The 20252-nt window shown below is 40.8% G+C and overlaps 1 protein-coding gene and 1 long non-coding RNA gene across 4 annotated transcripts in view; one reads left to right on the top strand and one right to left on the bottom strand.

Moving 5' to 3' along the window:
- ANO6 (anoctamin 6) overlaps window positions 1-20252 on the top strand; it is a 186089-nt gene that overhangs the window by 26557 nt on the left and 139280 nt on the right. Inside the window, exon 2 of one of the 3 annotated variants that reach the window (XM_077870363.1) lies at window positions 18995-19048. The exons of the other annotated variants lie outside the window; for them this stretch is intronic. Coding sequence (XP_077726489.1) covers window positions 18995-19048 — 54 coding nt within the window. The remainder of the gene's footprint in view (window positions 1-18994; window positions 19049-20252) is intronic. 3 annotated transcript variants of the gene reach the window in all.
- Window positions 463-19199, bottom strand: LOC144296959 (uncharacterized). The gene is made up of 3 exons (XR_013363923.1): window positions 19130-19199; window positions 9673-9769; window positions 463-705 (listed from the first exon to the last, which is right to left on the bottom strand). It is a non-coding gene; the product is annotated as an uncharacterized LOC144296959 (long non-coding RNA).

Here is a 20252-nt window from a genome sequence, read left to right as displayed (position 1 = left end):
TTAACCCAAGTCAAGATCCTTACAGGGAGTAGTGAGCATTCTATAATTCGGCCTGTTTAATATCACATTTATTTAATTGTATAAGTATTACATTGTCACTGGAAGAAAATGAGAATATCCATAGGAAAAAAGCACCAGATAATGTCTATAATGTTTTGGTTTATATCGAGAGTGAAATAAATATTTAACAACCAATAAGATACAGGCACCAACTAATCAGAATGAACTCTGGCAAAAAAAAAAAAAAAAAAAGAATGAACTCTGGCCTTACATAACATACTGTCTGGTTAAAATTGGTCTTGGGTTGTATCCCTCTGGGTGTTTTACCATTTATAGACATGCTATATATACATCTTAAACAATCGGCTTTATTACCATGTCTCCCCTATCCCCATAAAGTGTTTGTAGGCTGATTCTACCAACTAAATCTATATATGAGAAATAGAAGTTGAGTCCACAGAATTGAAAAATAAGATTATTTATTTGTGAATTGCCTTTTGACTTATCTTTTTAAACATATAATGAAGATTTCCAGTTAGTAAATGTAAGGTGACATGTACATCCTTTTAAAAGCAGAGCACATTTTAGGCAAAGAAGTTTAGTCTTGCAGATTATCTTCTTCCCTCTTGTTCCTACTGGGCTTTCCCATTTGAAGTCAGTGGGAGTCCAGAGCTTGCTTCTCATTTCCCTCCAAGCCCCCTGCCACTGAAGAAGAAAGAAAAGAGAAGGAAAAAATTGAATTCAGAAATCTCTAACTATATAAAATTATTCATCATTTGAGCTAATTTATGAAAGGCATGTTGATGCCATTAATGACAATGAAATGTGAAATCAGGGTCCATGAAAGAAGCACATGATTTAAACAGCTTGAATATTATCCCTAAATCTGCCCATGATTATAAATTAGAAGATATACAATATCATTAACAACCTTGATGGTTAACCTTTTGCTATATCAGAACATGAAAATATATAATTAAGGTATTCTTTTGAAGCCATATGAATGCATTAGATTACTTTGAGTCTGTGGTTATTTTAGTTATAGGTGATCATCAATATCATAAATCTCTTATCTGTAGAATGAAAGGTTTGGATTAGCTATATCCAAGAGTCCTCCTAGCGTGCTCATTCCATAATTGTATATTAATAACCTTTACAGTGAAGCCAGTAATGTTTGGCTTATGCTTTAGATTTGCAAAACCTCTTCACAACTCTCCATGTAATAATTCCAGAAATTTCACCATCTTGTGAATGAGGAGTTTGGTAGATGTTGGATGGTATAGAAAGAAGGCAGTAGGGAAAGACTGACGAGTCTTTCCTTCCAGGTTTCTGGAAACCCAAATTGGCAACTAGTCCGCATCTCCTGAAGGTGGGTCAGTAAAGGGTGAGAGGAGGATGTGGATGTTGTTGGTGATTATTGCCTAGGAAGACACTGCCTTCTAGATCATGGCTTTGGCCCGGTGAGGATTACTTTTCCTGCCATATTTTCACACCCCTGTCATATGTGGCCAAAGAATCTAGGCCACAGCACTGCATAATTGCATGTTTTGAATAGATGTTCTTTATTTTGACTGTGACCTATGGGGAAATATTTGCCGTGGTGGATTATTTATTTATTGGCTTATTTTTGTACCTGTTGCTATAGTTTACTGAAAGCCTACTAAATTAGGGGCCACTGTGAGAAGGAGCATCAACATGAGTCAGAAGACTCCTACATGAGCATTTCCTGGTCTAGTCCTAGGTCTACCCCTCACTGGTAATTGGGCTGGTGATTGTATTATTTATTTATTTTTATTTTTATTTTTATTTTTATTTATTTATTATTATTATTATTTTTTTTGGTGATTGTATTTTATAGTTCACCAAAAGCATGCACAGATCTTAAATATTGATTATGGTATGCTGAAATAAGATATTATATGAGTAATAAGGTATCGTATGATTATTAGTTAGACCTGAGCACTCAGGCCTGAATTGAGTTTTGTTTAATGGAACATCCACAAAATAGATGAGAGGTATGATGATGATGATGATGATGATAATTATAATGCACAGATGATAATAATAAGCCAGTCCTTATTGAACATGTAGTATATGTATAGAAGTCATACACATGGATTCTGGAGACAGATGGCCTTAGTTCAGTTCCCAGCTCAGCCTCTTGCTAACCATATGACTTTGGCAAGTCACTTAGTCTTTCTGTGCTTCAGTCTCTTCATCTATAAAAATGGGACCATAGTAGTACCTATCAATCCAGATTGTTGTGAGGAGCATATTAATGTGAAGCACTTAAGAGAGCCCTCGGCATACACTACACGTTCAAATTTTCCAAAATCATAAAAATGAAAGATAAGAACTAGTTAACAGTTGAAAGTGAAGTAGAAATATGCATTATGGCCAAGTTCTTCTGTAAACTTATAAACCCAAAATATGCAAATTCATGAAACCAAGTTTCCTGGTTCTGTTTTTTAATTATATATTTTTTATCTGAATGCCCTGCCATAAAATAATCACATTTTAAAATAACCCTTATTAAGATTTAAAACATCAAATTTTGGGCAGCCCTGGTGGCACAGCGGTTTAGCGCCGCCTGCAGCCTGGGGTGTGATCCTGGAGACCCGGGATCGAGTCCCACGTCGGGCTCCCTGCATGGAGCCTTCTTCTCTCTCTGCCTGTGTCTCTGCCTCTCTTTCGCTCTCTCTGAATAAATAAATAAATCTTTAAAAAAAAATAAAACATCAAATTTTAAGCCTTATATATTTAATAATTGAGAATAAGCTAGTTTTTTACTTAACCGTGTCATATGTAGCATCTCTTACATTGTAAACACTAAAAATTTACCATAGTTTTTGCATGTCTAGATTACTAAACTCAATAAAACTTATTCCAGTTTACTACAGTGTTCTTAATTTTATAGTATCTATTTTCTATCATTTATTCATTTATCCCTTTCCTCTCTCCTTCTTTCCTTATTTTATTATTCTGGTATTTGAGTGTTTGATGTATTAGAAGGCCTTCACCTTGGCCGTCTTTGAAAACATAGAGATTAGCCATTATTATTATGTTCTCTCTCTCTCTCACTCGAAATTCTCTCCTCCAATAAAAGCAGAAATGTTGCTGGAGAAGATTGTAATGGACGTTACTTGTTGGGCATTATTCCCAAAGAAACCATCATGAAACCATAGGATTCTCCTCAATTTGGAAATAATCACCCACAAGTCATTTTCATTTTATTAAATTATATACTCTACTAGTGGTGACTCCCAGTTCTGGGTTGGGTGATTGTTAAGAAGCAAAATTATGACTTCATCACTTCCTCCGAGATGGATAGATCTCACATCTCCTTCTGGCCCCAAGTGTCTCCACTGTAACCTTGAAGTGATTGCATCTCATCTTCTGATTAGGATGCCATCAATTTGTACGCATACACACGCATATGTAGTGTGGACAAAGATGACAAAAAAGGAAAAATTCACAGCATTTTGCCTCTTCTGGCTTCACCAAACTCTGCTATGGTAATCATTTCAGATTCTGGTGCTTTCTTGGCTTTCTAAACCATGTTTACCTAAGACAGTGAAGGTCATTTATTTTCATATCTGTTGTCGCATGGTACTTTGGAAGGGCTAGTGTTTTCCATTTATTTGTGACTACTGTTAATCATTACAAAATCTTATTATTACTGCCCATATATAAATCAGGAAAACAAATTTGATTTCTAGCATTTTAATGTGCTTAAAAAAATTCATGAATAGAGGAAACTTCTTATGCAAATATAAGCAGCTGACAGAGAATAAATATGGGCACAAACTCTTGCTATTATAATCATCTTTTGACCTCAGCCACCCTTTGTATAGCCCAAGTAATGACTGTTTGATATTTATTATAAAGCATATTAAATTTCTTGATTAACTGAACCTTTCATTCCTCTTTTTTGTTTCATGTAGCAGTGAAAATAGATTGTTCTATTATCATTCTTGCCAGGAAATTTATAAAATGTATAAAATTATTCATACATGTATTTTAAACTGGAGACATATTAATGTATTATTGGGTGTACTGAGCAGAAAACATTTCTTTTCACATTTGAATGGCAGGCACATGATTATAAATTCGCTTCCTACTGAATATTAATCATCAGCTCCATATGGCCAGTGGATAAAACTCTGAGAGGCACAAGCAGGAGATGTAAATTCTTACCCTCATCATAAGCTTTTTATGTGATTTTGCTTAATATTTAAAATAGACTGAGTGACCTTTGAAATTTAAAAAAAAAAAAAGTCATTCCTCCAGAGAAGTCCAAGGGCAATATGGTCTCAAGATGGGTTATTACTCCTTCCACTCGCCTCTTGGCTTCTGTGGTCTGGACTCCCTTGGGCTTCCTCCATCTGACTGTTCCTTCTTGGTTTCCTGTTTCCTCTCTGCTCTGCTTCAAACACTGGTGTTACTTAGAGTACCAACCTCGGTCCACTTCTGTTTTTGCCCATGTTTTCTCAGGGCTTGCTCATTCACGCTTGTGGTTTAGGGGTTCTGGCCTGTTCTTGGATTCTAGACCACCCTGTAGGATGTTTCCCCTGAGATGCCTCTATTCTGTGCTTTCTTCTTTCTCCACTGTTACTCCCACTCCACTTGTCCTGTGACCTCCTCAGTGGGTTGACTGATGACTCCCCAGAACTCAGCAAGGCACTGGCATCAAGTAGGCGCTCAGAATATGCTCAGTGATTTAATGTTCACAGTTGAACTCATGGTCTTTCTGTGTCTAACACACACAGTGACAAACACCTCTCTCTTCCTGCGTTCTCTTTCTCAGTGAATGGCATCCAGCATCCAATTTCCCCTCCCTCCTCTTTCTTCTCACACCCTCTGGTGCTGCCTTTTCTGCACATCCAGTCCTTTACCTTCTATCTCCTGTGTTTCTGAATCCAGTCTGTCCCTGCACTACCCTGGTCCTTGGCGTTCCTGTCTCTCACCTGGACTGTGGCTGTATCTCTCCATTTGTATTCCGGGCTTCCAATCTTGTCCTCTCAAATCCATCCTTCTTCATGCTGTTGCCAGATTAATCTGAAGAAAACTGCAAACTTTACCAAGACTCCAGAAAGACAGATAAAGGCCAAGGGTTTTCTGTGCTCCCATATGAGGCAATGCTCATTAAGTGTTTATGCTTCGTAGGTTTGTTTTTTTCAGTTTACTACAGTGCTCCTCAAGAACCCAAAGGGAGTTTTCTGAGACAACTGGACAAAGTGATTCACTTGTCTTATAAAATAAACGTGTGAGAATAAATAAGAAAAATTGTAGTGTAAGATCGTCGCCCTTGCAGTAAGAAAACTTGGCATTGAATCTCAGCTCTGGTATGAGCTGTGCGGTCTTCTACAGCTTTCCCCTGCCCTTCACTGTGTCTTCTTCTTTAAAATGGCATTACAACAGAAACTACCTCTAAGAATTTTTGTGAGGAGGTTTCAACGACGTAGTGATAGAAAAAAAAGTCATTCCTCCAGAGAAATCCAAGGGCAATATGGTCTCAGGATGCCTGTAGTGTATTTATTGGCACAGTGTCTGGTACCTAGCAAATGCTTAATAAATATTAGAATCAAAAGAACATGAAAACCATAGCTACATACATGTAAATGGAGATGAAAGAATAATAATAGTGGTTGTCTCAATATGGTGGGGGTTACAGATTTTTCTTGTTTGTGCCTTTTCTCCTTTTTCCATAGCTATCATTTATTACTTTTTAAATAGAACTCTTTCAGTGACTTCCCTCCTTTAGACAATGAATCCAGGTTCCCTCACACTTCATTCACTGCCCTCTGTAACCTCATTTCTGCTCTACTTCACTCTTCTCATCGATTATGACTTCTTCCTGTCTACCTTTGTGGTCACCAAGAATCCTGAATTACCTTATTCCTTTTATGCATGGTTTCCCGCCTGCATGCCTTGCTCTCTCCTCTGTCTATAATGCCCAGTCCTAACTTTGTCTTATTCACAGTCACTTCTCTTTTAAGATTTAGCTTAAAATGACTCATCAGTTTGAGCTTTAGGAACACTGTGTTTAAAGTATTTGCACCCGTGTCTATTTTCCTCAATGGAATGTTCTTCTCCTGAATGAGGACTTTGCTAGAAGCTAGAAATAAAAGATGATCAAGTTATAGCCCATGCCCTCAGGTTGCTTATAATTAGCAGGAGGAGGAAAGCATGAAAACACATGAAGGTGGTAAATATTGTAGGATCTCTGATACAAGGACCTGCAGAATTCAGCAGGGCAGAAAGAAGGGTGCAGTTAGTCCCTCTTGGGGGAAGGGGCAGTGGTAAATTAGAGTGAAGGGTTCGTGAATGTTTTCATTCAAGAGGCTGATGCTTAAGTGGCTGAAGAGGCATTTTCTGGGCAGGTAACATGGAGACGAGTGTTCTAGGCTGGGTGTGTGGGACAGTGATGACAAGTTGAGTTTGAGGTGGGTCTTCATGGTGCCTGACACAGGGTAGAAGCTCAAAAACATTCAAACTGAACAGTAGGCCCCCTCCTGGTATCCCTGTGAGTCAGGAGTTTCTGCATCCCTAGAAGTTGTATTGTGTAAAAAAACAGAATGTTTTATGTTTATGTGCTTCTGAGGATTTTTCTGAGGAGAGCAATCCTTGAATTTCACTGGATTTTCCCAGAGCTGCATGGTCTATGAGAGGTTTAAAAGCACTCTTGGCCAATACCATACCACTGGAAGTGGATGAGGTAAGGGGTGGCAGATGGAAAATGGTTTGCAGATACGCTGTTCCCAGCAGCAGCTGATGGCCATGCCCCTGGCATCTCCAGGGCTGTCACCTGCCAGAGCCACTGTGATGGCCTGGGCACAGCGGCACTTCTGGTACTGGGTCCACGTACCCTTTTCTAGCTCCTTTCACCAAGCAGGCTCACTCCTGTCTCTTTGTTTGTTCCCACTAAGTCATGACAGTGTTCTTTCCCTGAGACTCAGAGCAACTCTCCAGGGCAGGAAACATTATGGGGTTGAAAGACTGGGGAGAGAATGGAAGCACCATATGTTTTATTCTGAAAATAGAGTAAGGAGGTGAATATGTGAGAACAAGAAAGCAAATACAGTAACCAGAGCCATTTGGTGGCAATGGTATTAAATCGACTGCATTAAAAGACTGCAATGGCATTAACCCCCCAGAGACACTGTAGGTCAGCTCATTCATTCCTCAGCGCCGGCCGGTAAAGAGATGTATGAGTTATCCAACTCCGAGAATCCTGCCTGGGCAGAGCCGGCATCCTTCTCCTCCCCTGCCCTCTGTGCAGCTATAATAATACCCTCTCTATACCTTTGTTCTAGAACATATTGCAACACGGTGTAATTGTTGGTATTCTTTTCTTTCATGAGGCATGACTAGCTTAGTTTTTTTTTTTTTTTTTTAAGATTTTATTTATTTATTCATGAGACAGAGAGAGAGAGAGAGAGAGGCAGAGACATAGGCAGAGAGAGAGAAGCAGGCTCCATGCAGGGAGCCCGATGTGGGACTCGATCCGGGATTCCAGGATCAGGCCCTGGGCTGAAGGCAGGCACTCAACCGCTGAGCCACCCAGGCGTCCCTGACTAGCTTAGTTTTGAATGCCTGGCATGTAGTGCTGGGCTCGGTACATGTTTATTGGAAGAATGAACTTGAGCTTTCTAGCCTGAAGGTGGTGGAGTTCACGGTTTAGTCTACACACACACACACAAAAAAAACCCCATACAGCTGAAGATTTCCATTACCCTTTGCCTAAGGAGGTACTCAAGAGCTAATCAAGGAAGGGGGCAGGTCTTTTGCTAAGACTGGCTGCTCTTTGGAAGGGAGGGATTTGGTGCAGTGTGGAATCTGATGCAATATCAGATGCTATCAGCTTGCTAAACAGTTTTGGTAACCACAGGCAAAGCAAAGGGAAAGGTAACTGGAGCAGACATTGAGGGCACCATTGGTCACACTTGGATCTGTCTCAGGAGTACCCACACGCCCTCATCTGTTTCCCAAAGTCAAGTAACCTTCAGAAGCATAATGATTATGCAGTTGTATTTTTCAAAGCTCAGCACTGGGATTCATGAAGCGAGCTCCCACCTTGCATGATGCTCAGCCCTGTGCAGAAGCTTCAGAGGATCCCCAGCTAACAGAATGGGGGCAGGGAGCTTGAAGAGCTCAGGAAGAGGGCTCAGGAGAGTCACAGATGCGTTTAAAGGAATGGAAGATTTAAAAATTAGAATGTTAAAGAAGAAACAGAAGGGTGGTTCCATGGTCTCAGGCCCGCAGAGAGCAGTGATTAATATTTTCCAATTACTGGGGAACAAAGAACAGGAAAATTGTTTTGAACCGTATCCTGAGGGCTTCTGAACTGATGGAGTGAATTAGAAGATTATTGAAAATATCTCCTTATATCCCTATCATGTTAACCTTATTAGTTATAGATAGATGGTCATTTTAAGCATTTAAGTCATTTACACCGTTGCTCCCCCAGATTAGACACTCACTCTCAAGAAGGAGAGGAAAAGAAACCAGGTAGCGGTACTGACTGAGCATCTCCTGACAGCAGGCCCTGGGTTTTCCTACGTCTCTGATTTACAACCATCGTACTGTGTAACACCTGAGAGGATAGGTATCATCATCTCCATGTGTTTGCGGGGAGACTGAGGCCAGGGGCACTCAAGATGACAATTGTAGGTGGCAGTCCGAGGACTATGTTATATGTTACTTTAGTCCTGAGTCTCTGTGACTCCAAAGGCCTTTTTCAAATTCATCTGTGAAATGCAGTGGATCTAGTGTTTACTGAAGCTGCCTGGATGCCTCATCCTCTATGAAGAGTTCCAGACTGGCCTGCCCCAGGTCCTGAAAACCTTCACCGCAGAACAACTGTATGTTTGCTCCAGTCTGGCATTTATATATCCAAAACACCATCTATTGCTACCTGTCAGCCTGGGCAAAGCATACTCAGGGAGGAGCAAGTCTGTAATGCATGCTTTCTGGCACAGCAATAAGTAAAAGAATACATTTCAATATAATAAATATAAAATTTTAACTCCGGTGGCATGCCTTTGGGTCATCTCCGCAGTGAAGGCAAACACAGGAGGCATGTGGTACGTAAGTACATCAAGGATCTTAGCAAGGTGAATGATTCCCATCTAAATTAAACCTGCTGGTAACCAAACCTTCCTATCCCTGACACCTGCTGTGCCATGTCTTTTTCTCATTGTGTGCATTATACATGGGCAATTTTGGAAAAATAAAACTGTAAGTAAAACAAAAAACACCCATAGCTCTACCACCCTCAGAGAAGCCAAACACGAATACCCTAGTATGCCGCTTTCTAGCCTTTCAGAAATACCGAAGTAATTTCACATGACTTAGACATCTGCTACCCTGTCTTTTTATGTAACTTGCCTCATAAGCATTCCCTAATATTTATTTTTTTCTTCATTGTGGTAAAATATACATAATCTAAAACTAGCCATTTTATCCATTTTCAAATGTATAGTTCAGGGGCATCGTGTACAGTCAGAGTGTTATGTAACCATCACTGCTGTGCATCTTCAGAACTTTTTCATCCTTGGCATTCTCTATACTTAAAAATGCTTCAAAAACTGTACTTAATAGCTGCATAATATCCAACCATATAGAATTTACTTGAAAGAATTTACTAGGAAACACTCAACAAATACTTACTTTGTGCTCACTATGAGGTAGATTTTATGGCTAATTGCCCTCTTGGACTTTACGTCTGGCGAAGGAAGTGGCCGTGAGGGGGCAGGCAGTTGGGGTCCTGCAGAGGGGTAAGCACAGGGGCTTTAGGGGTGCACATAGGAAGACAGCCTAACTTGATGTATAATTTACATACTCTTTCCCTGATTATTGTAGATCTAGCTTGTAGATTTTTTTTTTTTGCTATTGAAAATAGTGTTGTGAGATATTTATAGGTATAAATATTTTTTTGCATTCAGATTATTTTACGAAGATTTTGAAAAGTGGAATTATTGTGCTCATTGCAACAGGGCAGTGCGAGGTGTTCTTTTAGAGCACTGGTTATTGTTAACCCACTGTGCCATTCTCCAGGTTAGGAACTGCCACCCAACATTTCCATTGACTGTTACATCTTGTGAGCTCTACTAATTTCTTAAAACAAACCTCTCTCTAATTTGTAGGATAGTGTGCAGAGTTGGGGCTGAGGAATGAGTGTATCGGACTGGGAAGAACTAGGGAGGGCAGGGGCAAAGGGACCGTGGCCGAGGCTGACATTATGTCACAGGTGACATTTGAACTGTCCAGCTGGTTGTACTGGTATCAGAGGCCTTGGTTGGACTCCTGCTTTAGAGCTGTGCTCTGTGTGCATGCTTGCTGTCAAGAGTTTGGCTCCCTTCTGTGAAAATTCCAGACTCGTGAACTTGAGGCTCATTGGGAAATAAAAGAAGCCTATGGAAAACAAAATATCAGTTTATCAGCTAAACGGAAACTTCTGGTCTATTATCAGAGCTGGAAGAGTCTTTGGATATCATAGAATCTTCCCTGTTCAGACTGCAGATGAAGATTCTGAGGGTTAGAACTTTAAGAAACATTCTGAAGGAAACCAGTAGGGTGGATAAAGAAGAGGGATTTAAATTCCTTTCTCTCAATTTATCTTGTTCCTCCAAAACCTGTCCCATGTTGTCTTAACCTTTGTTCTTATCCTTGTGGGGATTCTTTTCTTCTATCTCGTGAATTCCCGGTTTTGTGTTCTGGTGTGTCCTTCTAAGATGCTATTCATTTTCAGTGTTGAATGCGTGTACGTGCTGGCTAATGTCTATCCACAGTCATCACGTTATGCTGCTGTGTTTGCCTTCCTTACTCTATGTCGGTCTTGGCCTACTAATTTGTTTGACTGCTGACTGCTGTCTTCATCTTGGCCTCCTTTTTTATCGAAAAGTGTTGACTCTGGCGAACAGTAACAAGTTAGGTTTTATTTCACTCCCTTTGTCTTAGTCCTTTTAGGTAATTTTGTTGGGTTTTGGTTTTTTATTAATGTTAACAAGTCATACACCCTCCAGCGATGTAGGAAGTGTGGAAATCCGGTCTGGGGCCAAAGAGCAAACAGTTTTTAAATCATTAATGTTGGGACGCCTGGGTGGCTCAGCCGTTGAGCATCTGCCTTTGGCTCAGGGCATGCTCCTGGAGTCCCGGGATCGGGTCCCACGTTGGGCTCCCTGCATGAGCCTGCTTCTCCTCCCTCTTCCTGTCTCTGCCTCTCTCTGTGTCTCCCATGAATAAATAAATAAAATATTTTTTAAAAAAATCATTAATGTTGAGAATCGTTAATGTTGATTGTTAATAAGATCTTAAATGTTTAGAATAGGAATATTAGCACAGATCTCTGATGTATATATTTTATAATGACTGATAGCTAATGATTAGTTGCTAAAGCTTTACCATGGACACACATCTATATATTTATGTAAATGTGCATATATTTTTTATGTATAGCCAACCTTCTAAGGTCAAATTTATAAAAAAGTTAGCATTGCTTTGTGTTAGACAAAGTGCCATTATCTTGAGCAGAGCTTCATATCTACATAATGACTCTAAATAAAGGGCCATCAGCCCCCTGATAATAATTAGGAAAAGGAACTTGAAAAGCCAGGGCATCAAATTTGGTCTAAGGCTGTCAGCCCCAGTATGAAGTGATTATTATGCAGTTGGAAAATCCTGTCGCTTAGATTCTAAACAATTTCTGGTAATCAGTACCTCAGAATAATTCACAGAGTTATCAGGTTCTTTCATTTATGAGAGAAAGGAACAATTCCTCATTTATCTTAAGTCTTTTATGTTGGCAATTCTATCCTTAATTAAAAAGGCATTGGCATTTTCATTATGAAAATGGTTTTCCTGGATTTATAGCTGAGTCCATTAATTTAGTGTTTTGAAACTGATTGGCATTAGCCTGTTAGTTACTTTTATACAAAAACAACTTAAAAATCGATTTTGAAGTGTCTCGATTTTAAAGACCATTTCACACATGTGTTCCTCTTGGGTCTACTGGATCGATGTATTAAGTTCTGAAGAACTAGGGAATAAATATAGCACACTCCACTTCCAAAAAAGACGATAGCCATTATCACTCTGTTTAAGGCACTTGAGAGCCTAAGGAGACATACCCTGGCTCTGTACTCCGCCTTTGTTCTCTCATTTTCTTCTATATTCTCCAGGGTGGAAAAATAATGATGATAATGGCAATTATATTTTCTTAAGTGCTTATTGTCAGGCCATGTGTTACATCCCATTTAGCATTCATAACAGTCTTATGACACCCATTTTACACACTGGGAAGCTGAAACTCCCCAACAGATCACCTGCTTAACCCCTTGATACCACTTAATTGATTCTTTTCATTTCCCTACCACCTCTTTCCATTCTGCACATTATTCCTGGTCCTTTCTGTGTTCTCTATAACATCCTCCTTCAGAAACACCTTCTAAGAGTCCTGACTGCATAGAAGTAAAGCCCAAACTTCAACATATCAATGGGTTGGTTGATCCCAACTTCTCTAATGTCACACCCTGCACTTCTCTAATGTCACATCTCTTTACACGAACCTGCACTATAAACCTACAGAGGGTGAGCAAGCATACTGTGTACTTTGCCACCTGTTTCTCCTGCCTCAGCACTGACAAATGCCTATTATTTGCCAGGTACTCTGTTAGGATCTTCGGTACAGCTCTTGTCTTTAAAACTTGGACTAGTAGCAAGATAGATGTGGACATTGAAGCAGGAGAGCGAGGGTCTTGTCTTACGGAGTCAAAGAATGAATCTCTTGGACAAAGGAGAGTAAAGCAATAGAAGTTCATTAAGTCAGGATACAGAGAAAGCTCTCAGAAGTGAGAGGGGTCCCGACTGGGTTGCCACTGGGGGCTTGTAGGGTTGGTCTTTTACTGAAAGCCAACCAGGGTATCTAAATCCTTTTTTTTAACATCCTCATTTTATTTTATTTTTTTCATTGGAGTTCAATTTGCCAACATATAGCATATCACCCAATGCTCATCCCATCAAGTGCCCCCTCAGTGCCCATCCCCCGGTCACCCCATCCCCCTGCCCATCCCCCTGCCCACCTCCCTTTCCACCACCCCTTGTTCGTTTCCCAGAGTTAGGAGTCTCTCATTTTCTGTCATCATCACTGATATTTTCACTCATTTTCTCTCCTTTCCCCTTTATTCCTTTTCACTATTTTTTATATTCCCCAAATGAATGAAACCATATGATGATTGTCCTTCCTTCTCCGATTGACTTACTTCACTCAGCATAATACCCTCTAGTTCCATCCATGTAGAAGCAAATGGTGGGTATTTTTCATTTCTGAGTAATATTCTATTGTATACATAGACCACATTCATCTTTCGATGGACACCGAGGCTCCTTCCACAGTTTGGCTATTGTGGACATTGCTGCTATAAACATTGGGGTGCAGGTGTCCCGGCGTTTCACTGCATCTGCATCTTTGGGGTAAATCCCCAGCAGTGCAATTGCTGGGTCATAGGACAGATCTATTTTTAACTCTTTGAGGAACCTCCACACAGTTTTCCAGAGTGGCTGCACCAGTTCACATGCAGAAGAATGAAACTAGACCACTCTCTTGCACCATACACAAAGATAAACTCAAAATGGATGAAAGATCTAAATGTGAGACTAGAATCCATCAAAATTTTAGAGGAGAACACATCCTTTTTGAACTTGGCCACAGCAACTTCTTGCAAAATACTTCTATGAAGGCAAGGGAAACCAGCAAAAATGAACTATTGGGACTTAATCGGATCAAAAGCTTCTGCACAGCAAAAGAAACAGTCAACAAAACTAAAAGACAACCTACAGAATGGGAGAAGATATTTGCCAATGACGTATCAGATAAAGGGCTAGTATCCAAGATCTAGAAAGAACTTATTAAACTCAACAGCAGAGAAACAAACAATCCAATCATGAAATGGGCAAAAGACATGAACAGAAATTTCAAAGAGGAAGACATAGACATGGCCAACAAGCAGATGAGAAAATGTTCCGCATAACTTGCCATCAGGGAAATACAAATCAAAACCACAATGAGATACCACCTCACACCAGTGAGAGTGGTGAAAATTAACAAGGCAGGAAACAACAAATGTTGGAGAGGATGTGGAGAAAGGGGGAACCCTCTTGCACTGTTGGTGGGAATGTGAACTTTTAACATATCTATTGATATCATCATCTGAGTAAGGACTAGAGATAACACCTTCGAAGGCTTACTTCCTTTTTGGGTCCCGTAATTCTTTGTTGGTCACAAGTAGCTGTTGTAACATGACACCATCTCTGACACCTAGGACAGGATGCCCTCGTTTGTTTCTGTGTGGTTTCCTTCCATCTCCACATTTTTGGGATTTTTGTGAGCCTTATTCCTTGGCCCCCTACCTAGCCCTGCCTGTCCCTTACTTAAACATAAATCATTTCACTTTTACCTATCTAATCCCAGATTGGTTTAGAGCTTTTGCACTTGGTGAAAGTTTTCCTAACCATTCAGGGTAAAAGTTGATTCCACATTCCTCTGACTGCAGCTGAATTGACTGATAAATACCGTATATTTATCTTCAAGTTTTGATCATATTTTCATGTGCCTGGGTCTTAACCCACTTCTAGGTTACAGATTCCATAGGCAAAGTCTGACTTTAATGTATCTTTGATTTCTTTTTTTTTTTTTTAAGATTTTATTTATTTATCCACGAGAGACACAGAGAGAGGCAGAGACACAGGCAGAGGGAGAAGCAGGCTCCATGCAGGGAGCCTGATGTGGGACTCGATCCCGGGTCTCCAGGATCATGCTCTGGGCTGAAGGCGGCTCTAAACCACTGAGCCACCCAGGCTGCCCATATCTTTGATTTCTAAACTCTATTTTAAAAGGAAGGATTAATTTGTAAAAATATGTAACATGCCATAAAGAAATTTTAGCATTGGCTGGGGCACCTGGGTGGCTCCATCCCTCGAGCATCTGACTCTTGGTTTCAGCTCTGGTCATGATCTTGGGGCTTCAGGGGCTCCTTGTTCAGCGGGGATTGGATTCTGCCAAGGATTCTCTCTCCTGCTATCCCTGCCCCTCATTCGTGCCTGCACGCTCTCCCTCCCTCCCTCTCTCTCTCTCTTTCAAATAAATCTTTAAAAAGTAGCATTGGACTACCATATTTTTTAATATATTGCAATGTGGTCTGAGACCACATGTTTTAAAATATAAAAAATTAGGTTGGCACACAAATATGGCATGTCATTTGTTTTTCTGGATTTTTTAAAACCCTGGCACCAAGCTTTTCTCTTTTTTAAAAAATTGAATTAATAGTATTACTGTGACACCTTCCCCTTCATTAGTTATTAGCACAGGAAGGAAGCCTTTTGAGCATAAGCCAGGCCTTTAAAAGACACTAATAAAAGATCTTGGTTGCTAGTACTTCAAGTTATGGGACTTGTTAAAAATGCCATGGAAAATAAATAAATAAATAAATAAATAAATAAATAAAATAAAATAAAATAAAATAAAATAAAATAAAATAAAATAAAATAAAAATGCCATGGAAAGTAAGTGGTGTGAGCAGACTGAGTCCTGACTCAGGAGGTAGGAAACCTGTTCTACTTCTGGCTCAAGTCACTGGGGGGGACTCTGATGTAGTCAGAAGCACAGTGAGCCCGGATTTCTTTGCCTTCCAAGTGACGCATCATAGCAGACGTGGTGGGTTATGGACACCTCAGATCCTTTCACGGGTGCCTTTCTCCCGGTTCTGATAGTAGAACTTCATCCATCTGTTTATAAATAGATAAATAGGCCAGGTGGCCAAACAACAGAAATTTATGTGCCCACAGCTCTGGAGGCTGGAAGTCCAAGGTTGAGGTGTTGGCACATTTGGTTTCTTCTGAGGCTTCTCTCCTGGGCTTGCAGCTGCCACCTTCTCTCTGTGTCCTCACGTGGTCCTTCCTCTGTGTTTGCACACCTCTTGGGGGGTGGTGGGGGGGAGGGTGTCTCTGTCCATAGTTCCTCTCAGGAGGACACCAGTCAGATTGGATTAGGGCCCATTCTAACTGCTGCATTTTCTTTCTTTCTTTCTTTCTTTCTTTCTTTCTTTCTTTCTTTCTTTCTTTCTTTCTTTCTTTCTTTCTTCTTTCTTTCTTTCTTTCTTTTCTTCTTTTCTTTTCTTTTCTTTTCTTTTCTTTAAAGATTTTATTTGAGAGAGCATGCATACGTACAAGAGAGAGCATGAGTAGGGGAGGGGCAGAGGGAGAAGCAGACTGAGAACCCACTGAGCCGCCCAGACACCCTAACTGCTGCATTCTGACCTCCTCCACCCCATTAAGGCTCATAGGATCACATGAGTTAAGGCTTCAACAAGTGAATTTTGAGGAGACTGCAGTTGCGCACACAACATCTATTTAAAATAACCTTCATTTGTTTTAAATAGACTAGTATAAAGAAGAAACCGAAAATAGCCTCCCACCTAGTTAGTTAATGCCTATTGTTAAAGAGAGAGGGCTAAGTACATGAAAAGAGAATTCAAACTGTCTTCAGGATTATAAAAGGAAAATTAACCCTCTCCTAGCCCCTTCCTTCCACAGGGAGGCAGCCTCTTTAAATACCTTGACACAGATGTTTACTGTGCAGAGTCCAGGTGCAGCTTTCTCAGGTCTTAATGCATCACACACAATACAGATCTCTCTGTATCTGCACACCCTCCAGATTAGCCTCTTAAATGAGGCCAATTGTATATGTTTTAGATGTAACTTGTGACCTATTATTCATGGGCATTTAGGTTGTTTCCAGGAACCCCCTCCACCTCCATTACAAACAGTGGAGTTGGACTCTCTTTAAGAACGCATTATGGAAAGAACAGTAATGAGCCACCTCATAAAAACAACTGGCATTTGATGTTGTGAAGACAGCCTTTTTCACTTTCCTGCTTATTGGCCCTTACCAGTTGCTGTGAAAGGTATTTCAGTCTTTCTTACCCTCCAGCACCTGACCGTAGGCATTGTAGGCCTTGGGCCTCCTAGGCCTGGGCCTCCTTCCTGCATAATGTGGAAGGAGAGGCTTCCCTCAGCAGCGTCAGGTCGTATCACGCAGCTGTCCTTTCTCTTCAGGAAGGAAGGTCTATCTGAATCATTAACAGGCAGAGACTATTTTTAGTTAAGTAAAACAGTTTTTCTTTTTTTTTTCCTTTTTTTTTTTTTTTTTCCTTAAGTAAAACAGTTTTTCTTGTAAGAGTCGCTGTTTCTCTGCCCACGATGGCATATGAATCCTTTCTGGCTGCTTCCACCCTTTGGAGAGGGGCCAGCTTCCTAATGGAATGTAAGCAGTCTTACTGCTAATCAAGATTTACAGCTGAAACCAGGATAACCAGGCCGCTCATTGGATTTAGCCGACTCTCCAAGCTAGCAGCAGCAGCTCTTCTGAGATTAAGTGCGGTGCAGAGGCCCCAGTCCTGTTCTCCAGGCCTCCTTCCTTCCTCAGGCCCGGCCTCTTAGCCACAGGTATCATCTGGCATCATTGTAGAAGCTGTGCCACAGTACAGATGTTCTCTGCTGAAGAATTACTTTCATTTCTGACTCATTTCAGGAAATGAGGCTGTCTATCAGAGGTGTTCTTCATTTTCAGACCCACGGAGAATTCATTTTCTCCTGGGATTTCTAACCACATGTGGGCAGTGCTTTATTTACCCAGATGTGAGAGAGAACAGTAATGAACAGCCCCTTTCTAAAGCAGGCCCAACTTCCCTGCCGAATCCAATGTGAAGACCCAGAGGAACTTATGCTCTTATTAATGTAAATATTTCTGAGGTTTTGGTTTTGTGATGCTTGTGGACATGCTGTGTGTATGGGCTTTGGTGCAGGAAAAATATAATTTAGCAGCAGATTTAAAAGGTAGTCTGGAGTGTTTCTAATTACTGTTTGTTTAGCTCACCATTGCCTTAATAAGTGGATTTAAGTAACCTTGGGGGTAGGGAATGTAATGTTCATATTATAGTCAGCCATGCAAATCAAATCCTAACTAAGTATTGCAGAGAACACACCATGGAGTCATTTTATACATATTCCATTGAATTTTAAATTTAGAACTGAGAGCCTTTTGGAATAGGCATTTTTCTACCTGTCAGGTGTCAGCGTGAATTATTCATGTGTCCAGGATCAACCCCACTGTGTGCTACAACCCCATTTAAAATCCATCCCTGGGGGCGCCTGGGTGGCTCAGCAGTTGAGCATCTGCCTTCGGCCCGGGGGGTGATCCTGGAGACCCGCAGGGAGCCTGATACTCCCTCTGCCTGTGTGTCTCTCATGAATAAATAAATAAAATATTAAAAAAAATAAATAAAATCCATCCCTGGCTTTGACATTCAGTTCCCCTTTTGATACAGAAGAGAGGCAGAAACTTAGCTTCTCTTCGCTTTCCCATCCTTCAATGGCTGTGATAGGAAATGGAAGGATTAAGAGGGCCTTGAACAGTGAATGGTTCTCAACCTTGGCTGCTCTTTGGAAGCAGCCTGGGAACTTTAAAAAAATACTGATGTCTGGGTTCCACCCCCAGAGGTTCTGGCCTTGGCATTTTCAAAAGCTCCCCAGAGGGTGTTATTGACTACTTGGGGTTGAGAAGCACAGCCTTGGGAGACCTCGCATCCCGTGGTTCCCCACTGCAGACTGGCATCACCTGGAAAGCTGTTGGAAGAAACACAGATGCCCCCCCAATTGAAACCGCATTTCTGGAGGAGGGAGCCAGTATTTTTAGAAAGCTCCCAGAGGATTCTGATGCATAGCAAGGGTCAGGGTAAACTAACATAATCTAACCACCCAGTATCACAGATGAGAAGAAATGAGAACTTGAAAGGCCAGATGGCATACTCAAGGATCCCAGTTGTTTCAGGAGCAGGTCTGGGACTCAGGTCTGACCCTCCTACCGGTTACTCTGCTGCCTGACGCCACCCTCTTTTATTTTGTCTGTTGTATTTATTGATGCTTCCTCATCCTTCAGGTGATGTTCCTGCCTCCAAAAGGCCTTTTCTGACTCCTCACCCATCCAGTCTGGGTAAGATGCCCTTCCTGTATATTTGAACAGCACCCCCAGCTCCCCTCTGCACTGTTAGCTCCAGGAGCACAAGACCCTTACCCTTCTCGTCGTTTCTATGACTTGCTGGCATGTTGTAGGATCCTAGATCGTTTGTTGAGTTGAAGCTCCCTGATTTTTTTTTTTTTTTTATTCCTCTGTTAGTCTACATGGTTTGCTAAAAATAACCCATTTCTGTGTTAGCTTCTGAAAATAGCTTCTGATAGCAAAAGTAATTTCTCTTTGTAGGGCTCAATGTCCTGTGGGTCAAGATCTTATACACAAGGACTTCCCACCCCTATCCTCAGAACAGCGATTTTAGGAAGGGGGTAATTTTCAGGGGGCTTTTGATGCGAATGAAAACGAACTTTCTGTGAACTCACAAGTTGCTGAAGGTGCTTATAACATCCAGGGACTTTTGAATAACATACTTACAAGGGTGTATGGTAGAAATGGAAGGGGGTATGTGGTATTTACCTGAAGACAAAAAGTGGTATGAAGAAAATAATGCTAGTTCATGGAAATACGTTTTAAGGACTAAATTATCTCCTTTATCATACTGCATACACAACTCTGAACCACATTCTGTTAGCATAGATGAATGAAATCCTTTGGCTTCTCCGGAGTCATGTGTCTTTTCAATTCATATTGATTAATTCAATTTGGGTTCAATTGATTAAAAAAAACTATCAGTCTTTTTTTTGTTTTTTGTTTGTTTTTTTACTATTAGTCTTTTGTTGTCCCCATTGACTTAAAGATCATTCTTGATCAGTATCTTATTTTTATCTGAAAACTCTTTCCAAGTTTGCAGTATTTGTGTTTACTCTTAACGGCTGTACCAGAGATTTGTCTCAGGAAGGAGCCAGGCTGTACCAGCATCCCTTTAGCAGAGGTGGCCCGGAGGCCGCGCACAGGGGTAACAGGACATAGCTGTTTTCCTGTTTGGAAGATGCGAAGTTCTTGGAGCTTAAACTGGACTGAGCTGTAGGGTAAACATGAAGGTGATGGTGAGATGCTGCAGCCAGGAGAGAAGAATGACCAGAGTGTGCGGACTCACTCTGAAGTGTTAAGACATCATCGTTTCCTGCTTTACAATCAGGAAGGTGGCAGCGTGCAAGTGAGGCCACTGTGTGTTCGGGGGGATCTTCCTTAAGTATTCTTAGACATTTCAGGAGAAAACGAAGTC

Source organism: Canis aureus, chromosome 25 (assembly GCF_053574225.1).
Source record: "Canis aureus isolate CA01 chromosome 25, VMU_Caureus_v.1.0, whole genome shotgun sequence".
Lineage (NCBI taxonomy): Eukaryota > Metazoa > Chordata > Mammalia > Carnivora > Canidae > Canis > Canis aureus.
This window is presented reverse-complemented; position numbering and strand designations above follow the sequence as displayed.